The sequence below is a fragment of the Neodiprion pinetum genome, chromosome 4, assembly GCF_021155775.2.
Source record: "Neodiprion pinetum isolate iyNeoPine1 chromosome 4, iyNeoPine1.2, whole genome shotgun sequence".
Taxonomy (NCBI): Eukaryota; Metazoa; Arthropoda; class Insecta; order Hymenoptera; family Diprionidae; genus Neodiprion; species Neodiprion pinetum.
In genome coordinates, this window is record NC_060235.2 from 6233445 (window position 1) to 6258564 (window position 25120).

A 25120-nucleotide genomic window follows, 5' to 3' on the forward strand; every position below is an offset into this window, starting at 1 on the left:
CTTTCTTCCTAGGTCTAACAATTGTCAAGCACACAAATAAGGGGACGGAAAAGGCAAAAAATTCTTTCAATCATCGCATTTTCAAAAGAAGCGAACCGTTTTTATTTCATTCTAATTTTCGTGGCGTTATTTACGGTGTGTTACTCAGGTTTTGTTATACCTTTTTCGTGTATTTTGATTGTAGCTTCTTAAAAATTGATTGAAAAACGCCATTTTCTTCAGTAGCTACGTCCAAACAGAGTATAGAATTTCGGCTTGTTTTTACATTCAAGATTAATGCACCGCAACGTTTCTAGCGGCGCCGGAGGTATCGGTTGTTCAAATGGGATGCACAGACTTTTAGCTCCCATGGCTGGAGCTCCAGGCTCTTCACCAGCATCCTCTCTGTGAAAAATATTTTTATCATTGATCACAAATTAAGAAAGATGTTGAAAATTTAGTTGAAAAAAAGCTAATTGCATAGATTGTGATTCATCTAAGCCTCGAGTTCTGTTTTCAAAACAAAGAAACAAAAATTGACCCTAATTCTTAACACGTTGCCCAATATGTGTATTACCTTGCACTGTCTGCCTTGATTTTATCCTCGCACGATATTTCTCCACAGAAAGGCGCTAAGATTATATTTTTGTTATCTAAATGTGCGCAGAACTCTTTCCAATCTTCTGCTTGTTTTATATGCTGTTTCATATCCTCAAAGGCCCTGGAAAAGACGTAAGACAAAATGTTTCTTAGAATTTTATCATATGAGATATTTTTCCTTGAAATATGATTATTTAAGTTTGAGTGGAGACATAAATAGTCGTGGCTTGTCAGCAGTGAATTGAATTCTTTATACTCATTTAATAATTAAACCTGAGCCTATTCACCTAACAAACATGCTCTTTTGTATCTCTTCCAGCAGGTTTTTGATTTCTGTATTTGCTTGAGTCCGTGGTATTGTCAGCCTGGCAGAATTATCTCTGCGCACCAACGTAACTTGACTTTTCTGTAAATCTTTCGGTCCTAGTTCTATTCTCAAAGGAACACCCTTCAGCTCCCAGTGATTAAATTTCCAACCAGGACTGTAATTGTCCCTGTAATCACCCTGAACTCTCAATTTCCCTTCAGTTTTCAGTTCACGCTCCAACTTGGTACACTCTGTAAGCAATTGCTGGCGCTGCTCAGGTGTACTAGACGCTGTGATTCCACAAGGAATAATGACTGCCTGCACAGCAGCCACTCTCGGAGGCAGCACTAAACCATTATCATCGCCATGGACCTAATTGTAAATAAATTAAAAAAAGTTTCACTCCTAATGGTCTAGGATTTGCGTGTTTAGACTTGGAAATGACGTTGTTTGAAGTGGTTTGAATTCGGAATACATGATAAAGAATGCTTGATTGCTACGTACCATAATCATAACACCTATTGTACGTGTTGTTATTCCCCATGAGTTTTGATAAACATATGTTTTTTCGCTACCTTCTTCAGCTCCTTCGACCTGGATATCAAACATTTTCGAAAAATTTTGTCCAAGGAAATGGCTAGTTGCACCCTGTATGGCTCTTCCACTTGCAGAAACAAAGGCTTCAACTGTCGTGGTGAAATCGCCACCAGCAAACTTTTCCTTTTCAGTTTTCCGACCCTTGACTACAGGAATTGCTAATATATCTTGATAAATTCTGGTATACAACTCCAAGATAGTTAGTACTTCTTCTTCTGCTTCAGCCTTAGTTGCAAATGCTGTATGGCCTTCTTGCCACAGAAACTCTCGAGTTCTTAGGAATGGCTGAGGATGCTTAAATTCCCATCTCTGTAATTAAAGTTCAGGCTTCAATTGTAAGATTTACATTTAAATATATATCCTAGGGATACATAAGCAACATCTCTGAAAAAGATACACACATAAATTTATATTTATATAAATATAAATATAAATATATATTTTCAATCATTGTTTGGTAACTTTAGACAGTCTGAAAGGGTCACAGTAATAAAGTAACTATTCTTTGCTGTATTTAAACTTTCTTGGTCAACAGTTTTCTGAATTTCTAATAGTTCTAAAGTTGTGAAATAGCCATTTCCATTGATGCTTCCTTACACTAACGTTACACTTGGACTTAATGATTTCTAATAATTTTCATAAAATCTCACCACAACGTTGTTCCATTGATTAAGCTTGAGAGGCAAGTCCCGGTGAGATTTTAACCACTTAGCATACGCTGGGTACATCACCGTCTCCGAAGTAGGTCTTATGGCAATTGGTTCTGCTAGTTCAGAGTCGCCACTCTTCGTTACCCATGCTACTTCAGGGGCAAAGTCGGCAATGTGCGCTTTTTCCTTTTCAAGAACACCCCGGCTCACAAATATGGGGAAATAACAGTTTTGGACCCCAAGTTTCTTTATCTCACTATCGAACCAGTCCTTTATAACTTCCCAAATGTGGTAACTCCAGGGTCTGAGGACATAACAACCTGACACATCATAATACTCGATCATCTCTCCTTTAGTGATGACTTGTGAGTACCATTCTGAAAGGCTTTCATTTTTTTTTGCCTCTAGGCCTAATCTTGTGCCAGTTTTAGTTATTTCTTTATCTTTCGTTGCTGCTTCCTTCGCACTCTTATTAACACTCGCTGGTTTCTTTGACTGGCTATCTGATTTCTTAGCATCTCTGGCAGGAGCCGAAGAACTAGACGGTTTCCAGTCTTGTCCTGAAGCAGTCTTGTACTCAGTTTTTAAATTCAAAAGAATTTTCACTTCCTGATCGACAATTTTCTTATCCGCCTTAACAGCTTTGAGGTCGCGTACTTTATCACCTTGTTTTTTAATTTCGTTTGATATTTTCTCTACATTATCGTTCTTAGTTTCAACTTTTACTGCTGCCGAGGGGACTGTTTCTGGTTTCCATTCTTTACCAACTTTGATTTTGTACTCTGCCTTCAAAGCAAGTAGGGTTTTCACTTCTTCGTCGATGACACTCTTACCTGCCTTTTCTGACTTCAACTGCCTCACTTTGTCTCCTTGCTTTGCAATTTGAACAGATATTTCTGCTCCAGGATCCATTTTTTTCTCCCCTTCTGCTTTCCGAGCAGGCACAGTTCCAGGCTTCCAGTCCTGACCCGTCGCCAACTTATACTCTGCCTTCAAACTCAAAAGCGTTTTTACCTCTGCTTCAACTACTTTTTTATCAGCTTTTTCTCCTTTAAGTACTCTCACTTTATCACCTTGCTTTGCTATTTCATCACATATTATTTCCGCGCTTCTGTCACCGGCTATTTTATCCTCTCTCTTTACTCCATCTGTCGCCATCCCTACCGGTGTGACTCCAGGTTTCCAGTCTTGTCCAGTCGCACTTTTATACTCAGCCTTCAAGTTCAAAAGTGTTTTTACTTCTACTTCGACTAACTTTTTCTCTGCCTTCTCCCCTTTTAGTTGTCTGACTTTATCGCCTTGCTTTGAAATCTCACCAGATATAATCTCGGCGCTTCGGTCGATGTTACTTGTTTTACTCGCAGCAGGAGCTGCCACTGCTCCAGGCTTCCAATCGGCACCCGTAGCTGCTTTGTATTCTGCTTTTAGGGCTAACAAAGTCTTTACTTCTTGCTCGATCACTTTCTTTTCCGCCTTAGCAGCCTTGAGCTCTCGGACTTTTTCACCCTGCGCAGCAACTTTTGTGCTTAGGTCCTCTTCATTATTGCCGACAGTATTTAACTAAAAGAAATAATCGGCACTTTTACCATTTTATTCTGACCCATTATAATGTAATGAGAAGAGATTTTGACGAGGACAAAAACTAATGGACAAAAAGAAACTGTATTGGAAATATTTAAGGAATTTGAATGCCTCGTCTATATCAACATTAAATATACAATTTAATAAACCATATGGCAAAGGATGTGGAGCAAAGATAACCCACCTGTTCTTCAACAGGCCATATCAACACCTTTCACTAAATCATAGAGGGACAAACCTCTTTTGGTGACTGGCTGGCTTCAGCAGTTGCCTTAGTTGAGGAAGTAGTAGGGGAAGCTACAGGTAAAGTGGTGGGAGAGGTGGCGTGACCATCAGGCACATGGAATAAAATCAGAGGCTGTTCCCTCGAAGAGTGTGGGCTTGCCGGAGCATAAGGAACGTCGCAGCGAAAGAATCCTTTCCTTTGCAACTGGATTATGTCGCCCTTGACCACCCTTTTCAGTTCAACTTCACCTAGCAATGTTACCTCTTTCTGTGAAAAAGGAGATTTTGTATGGCAATTAGTATATTTAAAATTTTGCATCATACGAGATTCGGTTTGAAGCCTAAACAAGATTTGAAGACTTAAGATGATAACAATTAGGTTTTTCCGAAAACGTTCAACTTACCCTTGTATTTTTGGCGACAAAATCTTTGAAATCGTCATCCTTTCCTAGTACTGCCTTACTGATAATGTGGTTAAAATAAACGGCATAACATGGTATCAAGTTTGACTCTTCGACCTTATCCTTTGTTACACTTTTATCTTGGCAGAGCCAAGTAAGCTTGAGGGTTGATTTGAAATCTTTATTATCAAGATTCAACTTCGCCTCAATCTCTGTTATTTTGCCATTCTCTTTCTTTATTTTCTGGATTAAAATATTTCCCCAATTTATAAAGGTTGCGTTCTGACCTTCAATCAGAACTTCGGCATCATCTTTTTCGATAAGCAGATTGGGTCCGATCCGCACTCTTTTAGTACCCTGAGTGGGATCTTTCGGATGATTTTGAACTGTAAGCCATCCCTCTGTTGCATCTAATACACGAACAGGTATTGTTTGATCTTGTGAGAGAGCTGTATACCTAGAACAATAAATCAATTACCTATTTTTACTCGAAATATGAGTTTCTATTCCTGCTCTGTACAGAGATACATAGGAAGAATAGAACCAAAAGTGCTTATCTATGCGCAAAGAACAGCACTTTCGTGAAAAATAAACCCAAAAAATTAAAACAAAATTACAGTAAAAAATTCAGTACCTTGCAGCAGTAGGATCGATAACTTTTTTGTTAAACGACCAAATTTTATCCCATTCCATAAATACGACGGATTTTGAACTACCCTGCGCTATGATAAATTGTTTTAATCCCTCCACAGTCATTCCTCGACGTAAAATACCTCTTACTGTGGGAAAACGAGGGTCGTCCCAACCATCTACGAGTCCTTCAGCTACAAACCACGTTAATTTTCGCTTTGACAATACAGTGTGTGTCATGTTAAGTCTTGAGTATGCCCAAATATGTGGCCGCCGAAGATTAAGGGCCTCTATAAACCAATAGAACTGAGCATCTCGGTCGTGGTATTCAGTTGTGCGAAGTGTATGAGTTACTCCTTCAATTGCGTCAACGATTGGGCAAGCAAAATCGTATGTTGGGTAAACCCTGAGCAAGTAAACTAACAGTTAAAATTTTTCGCCAACAGTGAACGATTTTTAGGTAAAATGGAGAGAAGAAGTCGATTACACACTTGTATTTAGTGCCTGTACGAGGGTGGGGCTCAGGTTTACAGCGATAAATTGTGGGATCACGCATACATCCGTTAACTGATTCGTAATCAATTTTGGCTCTCACACAGCACTCTTTGCCACGGCTGCTAGCTTTCTTCATCTCTTCCCACAGTTCCAAATTCTTCTCTACACCTGAAGGAGAGATTCATGGTGATCAACGAGATACAGATAAACGCTTTGTTGAAAAAGAAGTTTTGCTTCTCTTATTCTATGTCGATCAAACATATCAATTTATCATAAGCAGCAAACCACTTACTGTTATCTCTGTTCACAGAAGGCAATTTCTGGTCGCGCTGCTCCTTCATAGTGATTGCTGGAGTATCGTCAACATATGCCTTGCCCTCAGTCAACATTTGCTGGCAATATTTAAGCATTAAATCAAAGTATTGTGAGGTGTGGGTAAATCGGTCCGGTTTTATTTGCAGCATTTCCAAGTCCTGCAAGATGGCTTCTTCAAATTCGACGGATTCCTTAGCCGGATTTGTATCATCGAACCGCATGATTAATTGCCCTTGGAAATTGTCAGCGTAATATTGATTCAACAGAGCTGCCTTTGCATGGCCGATATGAAGATAGCCGCTAGCTTCTGGTGGAAAACGTACTACCACCTAAACACAAGTAAACTTCATTATCTTTCCCAATTATCAGCTATGAAAATTGGAGTTACAAGGTGAATCAAGTGGTTTCGAAATCAAATCAAAGGCTCCTACTGAGTGATAAGTAAAGTTTGTGTCAGCTCAAAAATAAATTATTTAAATCAGCCAGCAATTTACCTTTCCCATCTCAGCACCAGGTAATTCTATGAATTTTCCTTGTTCTTTTCTGGCACCTCCACCCTTCGGTGCTTTGTTCATTTTGCCGACAGTATCAGGTTTGTCTTTCGCAGGTGTAGCGTTTGCTTTAATTGTATCTATGGACGTTTTGATAGCTGGCAATGAAAGCACATGCTTATACCATCGGGTGATGTTTGGATATTTTTCACTGTCTTGCCAACGTGATTGGCTATACAGTGCCGCAAAGACAGAGATATCAGCAATTGTAAACCTCTTAGAAGCTAGCCATGTTTTTGGTGTCAACGAGCGCTCCAAGTAAGCCAGAGCCTCTTCTATAGACTGTGAACATTTGAGAGGACCAATCGAGAAGGATAGCCAATGGTCAACCTCGGTTCTTTCCAAAGCACCCTCTCCACCTACAAAATAACAAATCGCATTAAAATATGAGTTCTCTACTTAAAGTTACAGAGATATACAAGAATAACTATGATATGATTTAGATATAGCTGATGTAACTCTACACAATAACTTTACCACGATAAAAAAAAAATCGTTTACTAAAAATTAGTAGATTGCAAAGGATTTACAGATGTTAGCATGAGAAAAAATATAATGTTATTATTAAACTAAGTCACGTGTTGCATCTAATGAGATCATAACTGATGAAAATTCCAGCTTTGGTCAGAATTAACAGCCAGATGTTGTAACATTCATTTGAATGGGTTAGTGAAATCCGTAAATCAAAATTTTGTGAAATACCTCGAATCCCCAATACTTTTATAGAAGTATGAGGATAAAATTGAACTGCGTTTTTTTTATTTTCAAAGAGTTTAACACATTTGGCAGCTAACTCTGACTGCTAGCTTCAGCTTCACGTATGTAAAATAATTCTTTCTAGATACTTGCCATACAACGCTGAGTCTATGGTACGTGCCAGATATCGAATTGCTTCGTTGTTGTTTTCCCCAATTAAAGTACCTTCTTTATCAAAGAGTTGAATATTGCTAGATCCCTTGATCTCAGACCAGGATACATCTACCTTAAGTTTCCCATCGTTGCGAAGCAACTCAGTTATGGCCAATGCACCTGTGTGTGACAATAAGTGTGTACATTAAATTACATGTACAATTCATAAGGCATATGAACATCGAATTAAGCGATAAATGTGTAAATGAGTAAAACGTAGTTAAGTTGTATGAAACATGTACCAAAAAAATATAGTTTGAATAGCACTCAACTGATAAAACTATTTAAGTGCAGGTTGATTAATCAGAATGATGCAATATTAGTGATAACAAATGTGATATCATGCAGTTGAGTTAGTAAATAGCGAGGAGAAATTTAAAGCGACTCGAGTTCAAACTTTAGATGAAAATTTTATTAAATTCAATGGTTCCCGATAAAAGCGGCTTGCAGATTTTCGTTAATCTTAAGTAAGTAAAAAATCACACGTTGCAATCAGTAGGTTATCGTGACAGCCGTGTTCCAAGAATACTATTTACCACCATTCACGCGGTGTTTGTCATTACAGAAAAGAATATTTTATTCAGTTTCCATTACCTAACGGTGGATTGTGAGGGCTTGCGATTAGTTTGAAAGACATTTTTTATCGCCTGATACTAACACGCCTACCGCACGCCGGACACGGTGCTTCGGTATCTCTCAAAATAGAAGCAGATATCCGAAACGTGTAAAAGAGGAATTTCAGGTTAGCGGAAAGGTACAACTGGCGCACGTGTGGCCAGAGCCGAGATTAAAGTACTGCATATATGTAGCCTTGTAAGCAGCGGGCTTCCGGCAGAGAGCGAATTGAATAGTTATAAATACAAATTAGATAAATTAAAATAACGTCTGGTCAATTACGTTGCTATTTTTAAGCATGCCGTTTCACCTGCGGAGCTTCACATACGGCCATGTATGTTCAACGTGTTATTATATGCTGTCATAAAGCGAATACTTTATTTATAATACACGATTACACAATGTGCAATGGCGAGGTTGAGAACCCCGTGTGTGTTCAGCGAAAGTAGAGCACCTCACAGAACTTTTTGAAACTTCATAGGGGGCCTCGAAATCTCGAACTTCTGTCAATGTCAACTAAAGGCATTATCAAGGCAGTTTCTTGCTCTCCAATTGAATTACAGTGACCATACACGGTATGACTCGGATTGAAAAAATTATTGCACGGTCGAAGAACCTGTAAGTTACTGTAAGTTAGCTGAAAAACGAGGTTGATACTCAAGGTTGAGAACATTCTGTTATGTAAAAATATTGTTCTTTTTATTGGCCAGATGGCAGGTTTTGTCAGTCAGTAGTCCTTCGAGGTTCGAGCTTTGGACCCGTGTTGTATTTTAGAGTTTTCTAGTTTCATCTGTGAAAGTGTGAAGCCAGTGAGAGATAGAGTTTAAAAAAGGCAATATCTTCAGCTTATTACTGCTGTGCAGTAACTGGTTGTTACCTCGCGTAAAGTTCGCAATCTGGAACCCGAGGAGTTTCATTTCTTTTGTACAATTATAGAAATATTCCGCGCTAATAGTATAAGCACAATATCGCGTCACATACGTCAGTAAATCGTACATACACAAGCAGTAATACGATAATTTAACAAATAAATCCATTCTTCCATACACTCTTCCTCGATTTCCTCGTTTATTTATTTTCCTACTTACATGCGTGGTGATTCCATGGTAAGTTAATAAACGAATAAAAAAACATCCTATACTTTTGACTCTTCCTCTCTTTCGACATAAGCGCTTCAGCTTTTCTCAGAATTATTTTTCAATCATTAATTATACACAATCTAGAAAGTTACACGATTCTCTTCTGTTTTCATTATAGTCGCAACGATGGTTGATAGCAGTGGAGAATACGTTCTTCAGTGGGAAGGACACGCTAGCCATGTCACAGAGAGATTCAGCGGACTTTTGGCCCGACAATCCCTTGTCGATATTACCCTGATTTGCCAGGAACAAAGGCTGCGCGTCCACAAGCTAGTACTTGCATCGTGCAGCCTTTACTTTGAGGTAACTTATTTTATTCTTTATATCTCTTTACGACTGATCGTTACTTTCATTCCTTGATTCTGAGCTTATGTTTTTTACGCCTTATGTTCACTGTACGCTGATGTCGTACACGAATTTGGACACACCGATCAAACTAAACAGTCAAATTTCATGTAGTATATTTTAGACGTCTAAAAGTGATACTAATTTTCATCATATGTGTATATTAGGAAATGTTGGAACAAGATCTGGGCCAGGAGCCGACAGTTCTATTCAGCGACATCAATTTCGAAGTTTTGAAATCGATGGTTGAATTCATGTACTGCGGAGAAACGAATATTTCGAAACAGCACTTGGAACCTTTACTTCAAGCTGCTATAGTGTTTAAGGTAAGTCTGCGCGGTACACTGTTCAATTGTAATTAGCGTATAAGTCATGAAACAACCGATTCTACATGCAAGTATAATTCAATGGTTTTATGTACAATATATATGCGTTTAACATGTCAAAACGATATTTCCTTCCTAAAAATTCATAAGCGGAACTTGTTCTAGGTGCGAGAAGTTAGACATCTTGAAAATGACTAGCGTACTTGCTATACCTCAAGGACTCGCAGTAATTGAAAACTTTACATTTGGCAATAACAAAATAGTTGTGCATGTTTCCGTCACCAATCGCTCTCGGGTAACAACAATAACTTATAACGTAAATATTTCGGGAAATAGAAAATGGTGTTGCAAGGTACAACTTGAATATACGTAGTAATTACGTAGTATAAATTGTTTGAGATTGATAATATCTGGTATTTTTTTTCATCGGTTTGCATTGTTCAAATCTGTTGAGCAGTCAAGCAAATAAACAGAATAAGAACAACAAAATACCTTTTCTTATTCAAATACATTCGTTATAAAGCAAGCTGCATGTTTTCAGTTGGGTTAATTTAGTATCACGTAAACTTTGTATAACTGAGACCTGTATTTTTCATGTATAAATGTACCACCCTTGTTTTAGATTTTCTCAACTGTGCACCTAGAAAAAGTTAAATTTATTAGTCAATCAGAAACCTAGCATGAGATTTCTTGATATGCTGAAAACATTGTACTAACTGCAGTGACTACTTTTTTTTTTCAGGTGAAAGAACTCGCTTCTATTGTCAAAAATGTGATTGGAGCTAAAAATATCAACACAGATGAAACAAGCGATTGTTTGGAAGAATTTTGTGAAGAAAATGCCAATGATTTAGCAGAGGAAAGTGATTACAGTTTATTCAGTGACAATGACTGTAGGCAGACTTTGACGTGGAATAAAATTGGAGTAGATATATACCCCAGAAACGACACAGATGAAAGTACTGATGCAGCATATCTGAATGATGACAATTCATCAACACACGACACTGATGCAAGAAATTCTGATCAATCTCAAGCAACGTTATCTTTCATTGATGTTGCACGTAAAAACATCGAGCAAACCTACCCTGATGTTCCCAGTGCTGTGAATCCGGCATTGAAATTTGATATACACAGAATTAGTACTGCAGATAGTGTAAATGCCGATACCAACATGTTTTGCAATGATAAAAGCGGCCGGCAACCTGTGCTTTATGAACAATGCTGTGATTTTGTAAATACTGATACAACCTTTGACCAATGTATGGATATCCCTTTGCCTTTATCTCAATCTCGCATCGAAGAAAAATGCGAAAGTATCTATCAGTCAATGCCTGAATTTCAAGAATTTACGAGAACCGTTGATAAATATTTGAAGGTTTACACGCACAAAAAGAGACGTAACTTTAGTGGAAGACTAGAGAACCGGCTGGTTAAATTGACTGAGAATTCACCCGAACTAGCGAATAACAACTGTATAGATTTGAAAGATGAACCGTCGAGGAATGAAACTGAACTGGAAAGCGAGTATATTTTAGGTTTAGGACCCAAAATTGTAGAGAACATATCAGATTTTACAAGTAGTGATACCTCGGAGGAAAGTGTCGTCTCAACTGCATCTGTTGACATCGACACTACTGTCAACTTTAATAATAAACATGCCAGACAAATGAAAGAGATTTTCACAAATGAGCAATTAGATCCCACCATCTTTAGATCCAATTCCATACAGTGTCCACCAACATTACGAAGAAGTGTGAGGCTGAGCCAGCACGAAAACGACGATTCCACAAACGATAAGACTCTCCAGGACATGGAGAGAAGAAGAGATATGCGGAAAAATTCTATGACAATAAAACGCAGGAACAAGGACTCAGATTACAGTGAATCAGATGAGAATAAAGCGAGTTCACTAAGCTCGGTGGCAAAATGCTCAGATCCACGAAGATCACTGCGAAGTAATAGCAAGTTTATTGCACGTAGAAGCAAAAGCCATTTATCACTATCCAAGGATATCAACAGAAGTGAAGAGAAAGTGATAGCTAATGGTAAATTGAAGCCAGATAAATTGCAGATAATAAAACCAGAGCCAGGGGAAAAGTTTTCAAATAAATTCAACACCATAGCTACTGTGAGTCGAGTACTGTGGGGTGACATGTCAGACTGTTTGGAAAACAGCGAGAACAATATTGAGGACTATATGGACTATTCGCCGAGCAAGGAGATCCCGTTTGCCGTTGGACTATTGCCGCTTCGTGCTGCCCTCGAAAGGATGCAAGCCACACCCGATTATCAGCCGCGGAAAACCCGATCCTCTGTGATGCTATTTAGGCAGGAGTTTAACGGTGTTAAAAGAAAAAGCTGTGGTGGTAGCAGCGCCGACTCAAATAATGGCAGCGCGAAACGACAGAACACTCAATCGCCGGGTGATAATTTGAACAGCAATACTGTTTGTCACGTTCGCATTACCGCGAGTCATTCACAGCCTGTGGTTAGGCCTCGGCGAAAATCGTTGAACGAGGAAGTAGCCGTCCGGACGAATATAGCCAGTCGGCAATGACACAGATTGTTATATTTATACGTAAATTCTCTCTGCATCAAATTTAGCACATTATATTGTAGATTCATAATGAGTATTCTCAGAACGTACTTATACCTACAATCATGTAGGTATTTTTTTCTGTGTTGTAATTCACACATTCATGTCGTATTAATAACTCGTTATTTAGATTTTAACATCAATTAAGTATGTTGTTATAACATCGGAAGATACATTGCATTTTTATTTATAATTTTCTTTTTCTCTGTGCATATCACCAACCAAATAACTTAATTGGAATTCTATTGTGCATAAGTTATACTGATTGTCGGTACGTGTAGAGCAATTTTCTGTTCTGTGCGATCAACCCTGTTCGCTAATCTGGAATTGTTAATTTGTTCCTTATCGTTGTCGTATTTGCAGAACATGTTATTTTAATAGCGTTAAGTTTGTTGCGTAAAGTCGCATGGAGTTGAAGCAATTTAATTATACATATAATCGTTGTAAAAAAATTCAAAAATTCAAAAATTATATCGTATATCGAAATGAAATTGGCACTCGGCATACGGTGTACACATTATATATGAAAAATAGGAATGTTACTGTAAATAATTGAAGCCGTTCGTGTATATTTTCTTAAATAAAAATCTTATTGAATTATTTTTCCAATTATATTTCGTCGAACCGTAACTGATGAAAATAATTACATCAGGTGCCCCGAATTTGACTGCGAGGAAATGATATCCAAATTTTACATTCAAAAGTAATTAATATTAAGAAAAAAGACGCGAACAAAATTTCTTATAGAAATTTTATACCGTAAGTTCGTAATTTTTTTCCACTCAAGCGCCTCGTCCTATGCAACCCGCAAAGCACTTTATTAGTTGAGGCGACTCCAATGTCAGAGTGATAATACAATGAACTACTTTTTCCGCAAACAAGTAGTCGCGATTATTTTAAATTTTATGCATTTGATAAAATGCTTCATTTCCCACTAACAACGAGCTGTTTGGTATATCAATTACGCACCTCACACGACGTTGTCTCGCTAACAATAAGTTGAACGTTTAAATGCCCTGGAACCACTCGCGATCGGTTCTTCTTCAATAAGATCTATTGCACTTAGGTCTCTGAAATATTTATGTCTACTATATTAATCATCTTTCTCTCCAATACATACCGAATCATTTAAAGATATAATGTGCCACATGATTGCGATCATAGGATGAGAAAATACCTGTACACAAGTAAATTTTTTTATAGAATCTGGCTGTTTTTGTATTCTAGAACAATATAATTTTGAGACAGGTGATACGATATGTAGTGGAAAATCTGTTCTTTGACTTAATAAAGATTTTTTTGTGTTGGTTTGTATTAAATGAATACTTATCATACTTACAAGGTAATAATACATATAATTATAATAATTATACACTATTAATTTACCTATTCAGAAATATTAAAATATACATGTGTCGGGGTGTTTCCGGAAAAGAAAGACGTCGTACACCATCGCTATTTTTCACTACTTTCTTACTCATTTCTCACCATAAAAATTTATTGTGCATTCAATCTGTGATTTAATTTACAAGAAACCCCGCGCAGCTATGCTTGATCTGCTGTAATCGATTGACTCGACAGTCATCGGTGTAGCCAAATGCGGTCAGTATAACAATCGTTTTATAAAATAAAATTTTCTCATCGATTCAATTCAACGGACATAAAGTTAAAGTTTTCCGCCCGGAGAATAATAATTAATGTACGAATTCATTTCACACTCCAATACAGAACTTTCTTTATCCGTCAATTAAATACCCTGACAGATGTATATTTCTAACTACGTTCCTCCGAATACTAAACTCAATACGATATAGTTTAGGGTACTTTGTACAGTATATTGCATTATACGTATATTATAATAATAAAAATAATAATAATAATAATAATAATAATAATAATTGTCTCTCTCGTATTTGTTGCGGTTAATTTTTTTTGTGTTTTCTTCCTGTTTTTTCGTCTCTGTTTCCTCGTTCTCCCCATTTCCGTTCTCTCTCTCTCTCTCGTTCTCTCCGAAAACCTGCATTACACATGATTATACAATAAAGTGATACCGGAGGTAGGTCAGCCTTGTTCAACCGTGGTGGCGGCCACGGATTGAGGTTGACTCTGGGGCTGGCTGAGGTTTATCTGTGGAGGCTGCTGCATCTGGTTGAGCCGACGCACGCGAAGCAGCCGGTAAGCGAGCCATCTGTGCGTCGCAACTGCGGCGGTGCCTTCCTGGCTGACGGCGACGACTTCGCGTTGCATCTGAAGCCGATGCAGCATGGCGCCAGCGATAAGGGCGGACACTACGGCCGACAGCGATACTATGACGAACAGGGCGCTGAATCCGGGTATCGGAAGACAGATACCGTAGACGACCTCCTCCCTGATCCTGCCTTGAAATACGGTCACTGCCTCGGCGTGGGCGTCCGGACTGAAGGCGAGATCCGCCTCCGAGATCACCTCGTAGAGACCGCTGACACCGACGTCCGCGCTTCTCGCCTTCCGGTCGGAAACCACTACCGATCTTTTCTGACGCGTTGCTACCGGCGATCCGCCTCCCGACGAGAGTGATTCACCGGCGTGCAGTGGCTGCTCCTTTTCCAGGTTCCGCGGACCGTGTGGGAACTTCTCTTCTGTTGGGTTGTTATCCTCTTGCTGCTGCAGGCGCCGAAGCGGTTCCTGGGGAGGTCATTTTTCAACGTGTATTCATGCGATGTATTACACAGATATTTTATCGAGGTAACATCCCTGAGTACATGAAATTTATTGTGTCAATTCACCCTTGAAACGGATCGAGCCATTCGTATAATTACTATTAACAATCACAAAAGAATATTTTACATAATAAATTCATGGCTAGTGCAATACAGGTCAGAACATAGATTCGTTTTGCAGCATAATCAGTTTTTATTCGCAAATTTCCACACTCGCAGTAAAACGGAAATGGCATATTTGCTGAGCAAAACGGCACCGTGTTAAGTCAAATTGGACTAATGGTGTACCTTCAACCTTACGACAACTAAATGCATTTGGTTTACTAAAAATCATCCCATCATCAATCAAATAATGTCGTAAAATATGATTTTTCACGTTTAAACAGTAACTACCCACAATCGATTTAACGAACCGGTTGAAACCGTTATAGTTCTGGAGAATAAAACTAGATATTCTCATCCTATAATATGTTTTCAATTTCCGTGACACAGCATGATGGTTCTCTGAACTTCAGAGGATTTAAACGATTGCAATGGGTATACCAAATAGAGTAAAATACACCTGACTTTAGTTGCGGTTTATTATCGCCTACGGTTGCTCTCCCAGAGTTTTTTCAAACCAATTCTATTATCCAGAAAAGTGAGAAACGTAAGTTCTCAGACGCTTACCAAGAACGGATACGACTGGCCCATAAGACTCTCAGAGTCTTCCTGCTGGGGTTCGACTATCGGTGCTGGTTGACGTTGACTCGTCTGGGCCTCGGCCTTCGGAGACGAAGACTTTTCGGCAACGGTTGGAAACTGCGGTTCACCTTGAGAGGCGACTTCACCTGCACCGTTTTCGATAATGTCCTCGTAAATAGAAGCGTCCTCGTCCACTTCGCCGGTCGTTGCGGTTGTCGTTGCCGATGCGGTGTAAGTAAGTATCGACGGTGCCTGATGGTCTTTACGCTTTTGAGCGAAGTGGCTTATCTGACCGTCCAATTGGCAATGGTCGAGGCAACCGTGCCTGCAGATCTCTACCTTCACGATGATGACAAACAGGCTGATTAGCATGGGTATTACATAGAAATTTCAAATATTACAGGGTTCAATTGATGATGTATTTAATCTAACAATTTCGGTAGTTTAGAATTGTTTTTTTTGCATTGCATGATACGTTTAGGAAGTTTCTGCAGTAACTATATTCAAGTCAGAAATTTTATTGTAAGCTCCAAAATTGAAATACATACCTTAATAATAAAAATTTATATCTTTACGCTGTGAAAACTTTTTTCTAATTCTCCGTTGGAACAAAAATACGGGTGTTAACAATCGTAAAAAATTACAACCGCGGTTTCGAATGTGTTGCTTCGTAGGTGTATAAAAATAAATTAGTTAACGTAAAATTCGAATCCGAGGTAGATGAAAGTACGAAAGAAGGGAATAGGAAGAACGTCAATAAAATTCCAAAAAAGATTACGAAGGAAGCAATCATAAGTCGGTTGAATGCAGAGAATACGAACACGCGATTTGAGATATAACGTGCAACCGCATATATTGGCATACCTATACCTTCGATGTATTATATGTACACATATATAAGTATAATGATACCTGAAATTTAATTCCGTCGAACGGATCGTAATTGCAACATATTTCCGCGAAGTAATCTTTCTGCAAAGGGGAATATTTCATCCGATGCGAACAAACGCATACGCATATATATACACATACGAATAGTTGTATACGTACATATATATCTACACACGTATACAGTGATTACCGCATAGCGAAGGAAACAAATTGTATTATAACTGCAGAATGTTGTTGTTTTTTTTTTCTTTTGGCTTTTTTCTTGAGGAGGGCGGCAAGAGTTTCGAGTACAACGGTTAACGCGTGTGTGTTTCGGTTGAGGATCGGTTTAACTTCCTTGAGGGAAAAATTGCCGCTGAGAGAAGCCGTTCATTGATGAAAGGAAAAAGAATATAAAAGTCATGCGTACGTTATGAGGTATGCATGTGAGTCGTAAAACCGTGAAACACGTCAAGCAATCGTCGTTGTATAAGTACCTACCTACCTACTTTGAAATCGTTTCCATATACGCACGTACCGTATAACATGATATACATATAGTATAAAAGGTATAAGATAATATGTATAAGGTAATTCAATAAACGCATCAGATTATATAGGAAGGAAATATTTACGATTTGTTATAGTTGAGATTATGCGTCGATAAGAGAATGAATCATGACCGAATTTATAACGACGGATCGAAACGCTTCTGGATGAGAAATATTAATTATTTCTAACGTTGCCTATGGGTTATTCCGTATACGCTGGGTATAAACGTGTAGTATAGAATCACTGTTCGTACCCTCGAGCGCAACAGGTTTTCGGGTGCGTAGGCTAAATCGGGGATATAATAATTCGAAAAATTCTTAACACTCGGCTTCAGCCTCGAGCCCCGCGCATGAGCAACACACAGTTTATAGTCCTTATGCTACGACGATCTTCGTCGGATCCAGTTATTACCACCTATACCCAAACCTATATGTACTATATGAAAAGCGGGCCACGGCTTTGCGTAACTTAGGTGAAAATTTACGAGCCCGAATTGATCCGAATTAACAAACATCAATGAATATATCCGATTACGAGATATATTTAATGGAGTGGACGATACCGAGGATCGAGGAAGAAGAAACTTCATCTATCTAGTTTTATTCTAACACTGTGAAGACTCAGGCTAAAAAGAAAATGATAATAATAATTATTGCTCTGAGACCTGTCGATGAAAAATCATGGAGATACTTGCAATAATAGCATTCGTACAATGTCGTAAACTCGATAGCGTGAAGGTCTTTCAAGAATCGATGTTTCAACAACGAGTCAAATGGTCAGAATTTTGTCGGAAGGTGAAATTTTTTCATCAAATAAAACACCGTTAGTTCGAATGATGGTTTGAATGATCGTTTGAATACCTTGCATTTGATGTGGACGCTCAGAGCGTCGGGGAATTTGAATGCGTGGAAGAAGGCATAGGTAATGACCGTGGCTCGATCATCGGATCCTCGCGCCTTCAAGAATCGACTGATCATTTTCGGCCTTAGTACGCAGCCAAATTCGTCGCTAAGTTGAATCTTGTGACCTCGTCCATTGGACGCGACGCAGGACTTGACTCTCATGTCGAATTCACCTTCAATAAAAACACAATTAGCTCGGTGTACAACATCAACGTGCAACGTGTAAGACAATCTCTATAGACCAAGGAATATGGAGCAGATATGGAGCAAGGAGCAGATAATGAGTGATTCTGTGGAAAAATTACTGTCAGGACATCGAATTTACCTATCAGTCACTATTATCTGGTGAAGCCTGCGCTAAACTTGAAAAAATTGCGACGTTATGCACTTTTGAAAAAACGCTGACCTTTCCGGTTTTTCTCCGTTGATAATAATCCGATCGAGTCGTTCGGCAACTAATTTTCTTCGTCTTTTGATCCTCTACGATTCGTTTATTCGGAGCATCAAGATTGCTTCAGTAGTATTGATTTTACAAACGAAAAACGAAGAAAAACAGTATTTCTTGATTTAAATGTTTAAAAAAGGTTAAGAAATTATAGTTGCGAGTAGGAAACATAACGGAATATAACTACGGACTGTCTTTTGTGCTACGATACAGTATAGTCGGTATATCCTGGTAGTATTATTTTTGACAAGCAAAAATCTCTGTTGATTCTACTATTACAGTAAAGTCGAGGAGTGTAGAATTATTTTTCATTTTCACGACTCGTCTCTTTTCCTACCTCGGTAATCGTTGATAGCGATGACGAGGGTCAGGGTTGAGCCCAGAGGAACAATCCCGGATACCGGCGGCGCCCACGGCCCTTTACCATGCTGAATTTCCATCCAGCAATCGACGTTATCCCCTGAAATAATAAAATCATACGGTTAGAAATTTTCTCAGGTACCGTATGATCCTCTGATGATGGTACAAAGATCGAGAGATTGCTATAATTTCGGTTATTATATACATCGGAATCCTCGTTGATTGCGGGAAGTGAAACACCTACCGGAAATGTATGTAATTTCATCTCAAAATTGAATCGAAGCTTGATTGGTTCACAGACTCATGATATAGTTATCCAGGGATAAGGAACGTGCGAAGGAGAATTTTTTATTTATTTATTTTTTTTTTGTTTTATATAAGGACGGTTGTGAACTCACCTCGAAAATCGAGCTGTATAACGTCGAGGTCAGCAATGACCATCGGTGGTTTTGAGGCAGTTTTTTCGTAATCATTGAACCATTCGCACCTGAGTCGTTTGGCCTCATCCCAGACCTCGAGAAGATCCTTGTCGTACTGTACGACGACTGTGTTCTCGTAAAACTGTCCATGCATATCCGGTTTGGTACCGCACCTTTAGTACGAGGAGAGGTTGAATAATTATTAATAGGGATAATTATCGCCAATGGAACGCAAGCGTACGTGCAAAAGTGGTGTTATTATTGCCGTGTGTAAAATTTTCTCACCTCGCGTAGGCTATGCGGAATGAAAAGAAGGTCTGTCCTGTTGACGGCGGCACGTAAACGCAGCGAGGATCGGCGTGTTGACCCTTCGAGGATACAATCCCCTCGAAGGGATGCGAGAAGGATAAATGCACGTCCATGTGATCTTTCCCGCACATTACTTCGAGAGATTCAATTGCTGGCATGCCGTCCGGCCGCTCCAGGGGCCAGACGTCGCTGCTAGACTCACCGTTCTGCACGCCAATCACCTGCGATTTTCAATACGGAATAAATAATGAGATAATATACAGGCATGCGAATCGGTGCGTTAGGGGAAGAGAACAATTAGGAGTCGGTTATGCAGTCGCAGGGATGTTTCTTCTAGCGAAGTGCGATCAATCGATTAATCGGCAACTTCGATTAATCAACGATCTCGGTTAATCGCTTTTCCGATTGATCGACTAATCGGTATTTTGCAAATTTAACTAATCGATTAATCGAAATCGACGAGTAACTGATTAATCGGAATAGTTCAATTGATCGATTAATCGAAAAAACAGTTAATCCAAGTTGTCGATTAATCGATCAATCGCACAGCACTAGTTACTCCTCTCGAGAAATTTAATACAGTGCAATTCACCATTTCTCTGCATTTCTGCATTCGAACGTAAATTCCACCGTTTCTTCGTTACTTGAAACTTTACCGGTTACTCGTTTATGCAGGATTGTGAAAATTCTACGAACTGGTTAAAATAACCATTGTATAATAAATTATAACCGAACAACTCTTTATCTGAATACCGGCTACGGCGTAAAATCATGCAGCGGTACTTGAGAGAATATATACATACATATAACCACTGCACGATAATACCGAAGATCGACGCGAATGCTGGCGGAGCACGTGGTTATGAATAATTCCACCACCGCGATGTAACGGAATGTAAAGATTATTATAAAATTCCTGAACATCTGGCTATCGCACTCAGGAATCAGTGGAAAGATGTGTTCCTGCGATGATCGGTATCATCGTGCCATTAGAGAGCGGAGAATACAGGCTGCTGGCATTATCAGGCTCGAAGCGTTGGGCACTTATATAATTGAGACGGTAGTGTACGGTGAGTTTTACCCGGGGAAGCCCCGTTAGACACGAGTTTCCGAAAAATTGCACGTATGAAACAATGGCCAGGGAGCGAGTTGTTCTTCGTGATGTAGGAATTTTCTCACGTCGCATTCATTCCGAGTGTTAGACCGGCGCAATAATACGAACGTTGATGTTTCTTATGCCGATTCCACACTGTGGAATAAATACGATGGATTTATTCCACGGCGCGTATTTTTGTACAACAAGAAAGTCACAAGATTCGGGTCAAACAACAAACGATTTCGGACAAACTTCTGGCGGCGAGTATCGGGGGACACTGCAAATTCATGATTCACGCGATGCACCTAATGCGTCTCACATCCTTAAAATCTAACAGACGACAGTAACTAAGAATCCTTATACTACTGATTTCAATTCCGAGATGACGTAATAATTGTCTAGAATCCATGCCAGATGAAACGCGAAAAATGATCGTAGTGGAATAATGGCGATAAATGACTATGCAGATTGTACAATTTAATTTTCACAACAGCAGTTCGTTTATCCAGAATCATTACGTATACTCCATAGCTGGTCATTAATTTTCTAATTCGGAAATAATACAGAAGGCAAACAATGCAGAGAAGAAGAGAAGAATAAAAGGAGGTGGAAGAAGAAGGAGAAGAAGAAGAAGAAGAAGAAGAAGAAGAAAAAGAAGAAGAAGAAACACCTGGCTTCTGTTTTACGCAGTGATTTTAAACCTTGAGTTATAATTAATATGCCATTTCGCTTATTGCACTTCGCATACCTATACCTATGTTTTTACTTGCAACGGGTATAAATTATAATGGTACATATGTATACCTATGTACCATATACGTATATACATGGACTGCAGCCCACCGCAGAAGTTCGCAGGGCCGATTAATACGGGTCCACTTTGCGCTCTGAGGTATGCACGTAATATACCTCTGCACACACACACACACACACATGTAATACTGCAATATAAATTCCGTGTACTCAGTTTTTGTTAACTCGGCTTTGTTTGTTTTTTTTTTTTTTTATTTTTTTTCTTCCTCTTCTTTCATTTTTTACCCGTGCTTCCGCCGGGAAGATTAAGAAGGTAGATATTCGTGCCACTTTGTGGGTAAAAAGAATTCACATGCAGCGCTGAGAGATGCACATGCAGCGTTGCAATGCCGCAATTTTACACACGCACCGCCAGACACAGGCAGCCTCAAAGACTTAAGTAGGCATATAAGGTACCTTGCGCGAATCACAACTACGGATCGAGGCGAAGTTACGAACACATGCGATGACGATTAACTATATGAGTGATGGGAAAGCTACTGATTCAGTCAGGTTGTCATAATATTACATCTGATTAGGGTAATCTTTTCATTACCCGATACTCCGCGGGAAATCACTTCGAACTTTTTGTACGACGCTTATGTCGCGGTTCACCTTCACACGCTACATTACAAGAGTACAAGTTGCAGAATATTATATCTGTGCGGAAATTAATTATAAAGTTGCATAGTTTCGTTGTTGCAACCAGTATAAATCAAGAATTGTTGACCACTTTTTACGATAATTCTAAAAACTAACTCAAGTATGTGAGTATATTCGAGTATGTGAGATATGCGTAACCCTGCTGAAAATATTCATGTGTCAAATCATAAAATAGCTTCAAAAATTTCAGCGTCTAATTTATTAATGAAGTATATGACTTATGGTATGTACACTTGGGTACAATGAATCTGAGACGGCTTATTTTTTACACGAGACAGTTATGTTGGCAACGTGGAGAAACCTACAGCGCCACAGTCGGCCGAGCGCGAAACTAACTCAATCTCAATAAACGTAACATAACCCATGACCGTCGAATCTAACCTTAGAATACGTGTCAATCCAACAAGCCATCATCCCCGCGGTATTCTAAGGTTAGATTCGACGGTCATGGGTTATGTTACGTTTATTGAGATTGAGTTAGTTTCGTGCTCGGCCGACTATGGCGCTGTAGGTTTTTCTGTGTTGCCAACATAACTGTCTAGTGTAAAAAATAAGCCGCCTCAGATTCATTGTCCCCAAGTGTACACGGTATATCTGATCATTCGTGCTTTTGTTATTTATTATACGATATCTTATATAATTTATCGAATTAACGATATAAAACATGCAATAAATTACATGCTAAATTCTGTAAAAAAATTTTATGATTTAATACACGTATAAGAGATTGAAATTTTTATTTGTTTAATATTTGTTTATTAAACTGCTTTATTACACGAATCATGTTCTCTTATACTTTACACTTTTATGAGAGAGATCTTCATTTTTGGTTCCCCCTCCCCCGCCCATTTTTTTTTTTTTTTTTTTATCAACTAAGCAACGACGGCATAGAAACTAACTTATTCTCTAGGGCGATAAAAAAAAAAAACTAGCGGTGTCAGTGATGCCAACGTTAAGTCGTGAGGATCTTCGGTAGGGTAGCGAGTAAATCGTCTCCAACGTAAGGTAAAATTTCTCGCAAGTTTTGCCCAGCATTTTATAAAGGCGTTCGTCGCGAACCCGTCTGTGCAGATTGAACTTCGTTTGGGGGGGGGGGGGGGGGGGGGCAAAAATATCAGGTATGTAGGTACAGAGGCACTAAGTGTCCGCACAGGAGCCGTTGGCGCTGATTATCCCGGTGTATTAAAGCATCCGTTATACGCGTCTGACGCGAGGTAGTTTTCGAAATTCTTTCGCCATGGAATGCGCGTATGTCGCGAGGCCTCGAAATTACGCAGCGTGATTACCATAATTATATATCCCTTCGGGAAGGGTGAAAAAGAGAAGAGAAGGAGACGGAGTGATTAATAAACAAAAAAAAAATAACATAAAAAATACCTCGAGCCAAAAAGAACGCACGAATCGAATGGAATGAAACGAACAAGAATAATAAGTGGGTGGGGGGACGGGGGTAGGAGGGGAATGAAGGAGTCAAATAAAAGATGGACAAAAAATAAATTTGCGATTCTTCTGTCCTTCTTTCCTTTTTTTACGCATGCACTTCGCATCTCTTTTGACGCTACGACGAATTCAATCGAATGAATATTTTGTAAGAATTAACGCCTGATTAGATAGTTTCGCGAAAATCAGAGAATTGAATTGGTTGTACATTGCAATGAAAATTGACAAATTATAAATTTTTTAAATCGTGAATAAAAAAAAATATTCGTATTATATATGAAATAGAAAAAATGATGGAATATATTTTGAGTATATGTATATGACGTTTGACGCGTAATTGAAATTGAATTACAACAAAATTGTGAAGCGATAAAATAATTTGCATCAAATTCCATAGTCGTTTTTCGTGCCAAATTCTTTTTTTTTTTTTTTTGTTTTTTTTTCAACTCACTGTATAATATACAAACAACAGAAACGGAATTTATTCACCTTAAAATATGTAGGATTCTGGGATTTTAGAATTGTAGGACAACGCATTCGATCCTATTGCATCCTATAATTCCTATAATTCGATAAAAAGACCGACTGCGCGTAGGCCATGAATATTGTGCCTCGCGTAACAACGCGAAGACTCGTGAAACGCGTATTTGTTGTTGGGTATAATCGCGCAAGAAACATTAATAATACAGCCAGAAGTAAACGCAGAGCGTGGTGTGCTATGCTTGATGCATAGCGAGCTTTGAGGAAAGCTCGTTTAAATAAAGCCGTTTCACGTCCGCGTAGGACGTGTAATTTGCAGTTACGTCTATTACGCGCGGTAAAAATGACGCTTTATTTTCAGCCCCTTTTTCAACAAACATATTATCCATGCACAAAGGGTCTCTTCGATCCCTGAGAGCTGAAAATGTTGCGCAACTTCCCGCATCTGTCTGTTTATCTGTTTACATGACATTGTATGCATAGGTAGGTACATTACACGGTATCGGGTAACGATAAAAATAAGATATGTGACTTATTTGTACACGGATGATCGAAGCGGGATTAAAGTTCCGAAAGCACCTAATTTCGAATTATTATTTGGTGGCGAGACTTGAAGTAAAGAAATCAAACTTTGAAGAAACAACAAAGTTTCGAATGGTCGGAAAGTCGGTGATTCAAAGTTTCGAAATCCAAGATTCCGAAAATTCAAGTTGCGATAGAGTAAAATATGCACACAGAGCGTGGTTTACTCGACGAGCGGGTGTAAAAAATGAGGAAAACCGAAAATCAGAGTGACCGGAATTTCGAAGGTAAAATTATCGAAAATCCAAAACAAAGAAAGGTCAAACTGGTGAAAATTCACGAAACTAAAAATCTTCGATTGTTAAGCATTTCGATGTTTCAGATCTTTAAACTTTCTCATTTTCGCACTTTCGGAATTTTTCAAATTCGGAATTTCAATCCCATCCCGGATTATCATCATTATTGTTATTAATGTACGTACCCTTACTCGCGGTAAAAATTCCCATCAATGTGCTCGAATTGACCATCGTTATAGGATATAAAAGATCACTGTTTCAAATTTATTTTTAATGCCACCTCTGATCGCATAATAATTTATATCAATTTCTTCAAACGTGTAGGTA

General features: G+C 38.8%; 3 protein-coding genes across 14 annotated transcripts in view; 1 reads left to right on the forward strand and 2 right to left on the reverse strand.

Annotated features, from left to right (window-relative positions):
- Positions 1-61: 61 nt before the first annotated feature.
- Positions 62-7999, reverse strand: GluProRS (Glutamyl-prolyl-tRNA synthetase). The gene is made up of 13 exons (XM_046623170.2): positions 7835-7999; positions 7181-7360; positions 6275-6690; positions 5758-6109; positions 5462-5633; positions 4975-5376; positions 4344-4797; positions 3953-4207; positions 2134-3693; positions 1391-1792; positions 867-1258; positions 557-700; positions 62-384 (listed from the first exon to the last, which is right to left on the reverse strand). Exons 1-13 carry the CDS (start codon positions 7875-7877, stop codon positions 219-221), a joined length of 4938 nt encoding a protein of 1645 aa, XP_046479126.1. The 5' UTR covers positions 7878-7999; the 3' UTR covers positions 62-218.
- On the forward strand, positions 7688-12864 carry LOC124217487 (uncharacterized). 7 transcript variants are annotated; one of them, XM_046623184.2, is made up of 4 exons: positions 7688-7707; positions 9113-9297; positions 9507-9665; positions 10408-12864. In XM_046623184.2, exons 2-4 carry the CDS (start codon positions 9121-9123, stop codon positions 12223-12225), a joined length of 2154 nt encoding a protein of 717 aa, XP_046479140.1. In that variant the 5' UTR covers positions 7688-7707; positions 9113-9120; the 3' UTR covers positions 12226-12864. The 7 variants fall into 7 exon arrangements, with proteins under 7 accessions (XP_046479140.1, XP_046479139.1, XP_046479137.1 ...); XM_046623183.2 differs by lacking the exon at positions 7688-7707 and adding an exon at positions 8294-8430; XM_046623181.2 differs by lacking the exon at positions 7688-7707 and adding an exon at positions 8326-8483.
- The window catches only part of m (miniature), a 41651-nt gene continuing 29362 nt past the window's right edge, over positions 12832-25120 (reverse strand). For all 6 annotated transcript variants that reach the window (XM_069135721.1, XM_046623199.2, XM_046623198.2 and 3 more), the window contains 6 exons: positions 19481-19725; positions 19175-19368; positions 18754-18876; positions 17930-18144; positions 15633-15986; positions 12832-14928 (listed from right to left, as the gene is read on the reverse strand). In XM_069135721.1, coding sequence (XP_068991822.1) covers positions 14326-14928; positions 15633-15986; positions 17930-18144; positions 18754-18876; positions 19175-19368; positions 19481-19725 — 1734 coding nt within the window. In that variant the 3' untranslated portion in view covers positions 12832-14325. The remainder of the gene's footprint in view (positions 14929-15632; positions 15987-17929; positions 18145-18753; positions 18877-19174; positions 19369-19480; positions 19726-25120) is intronic.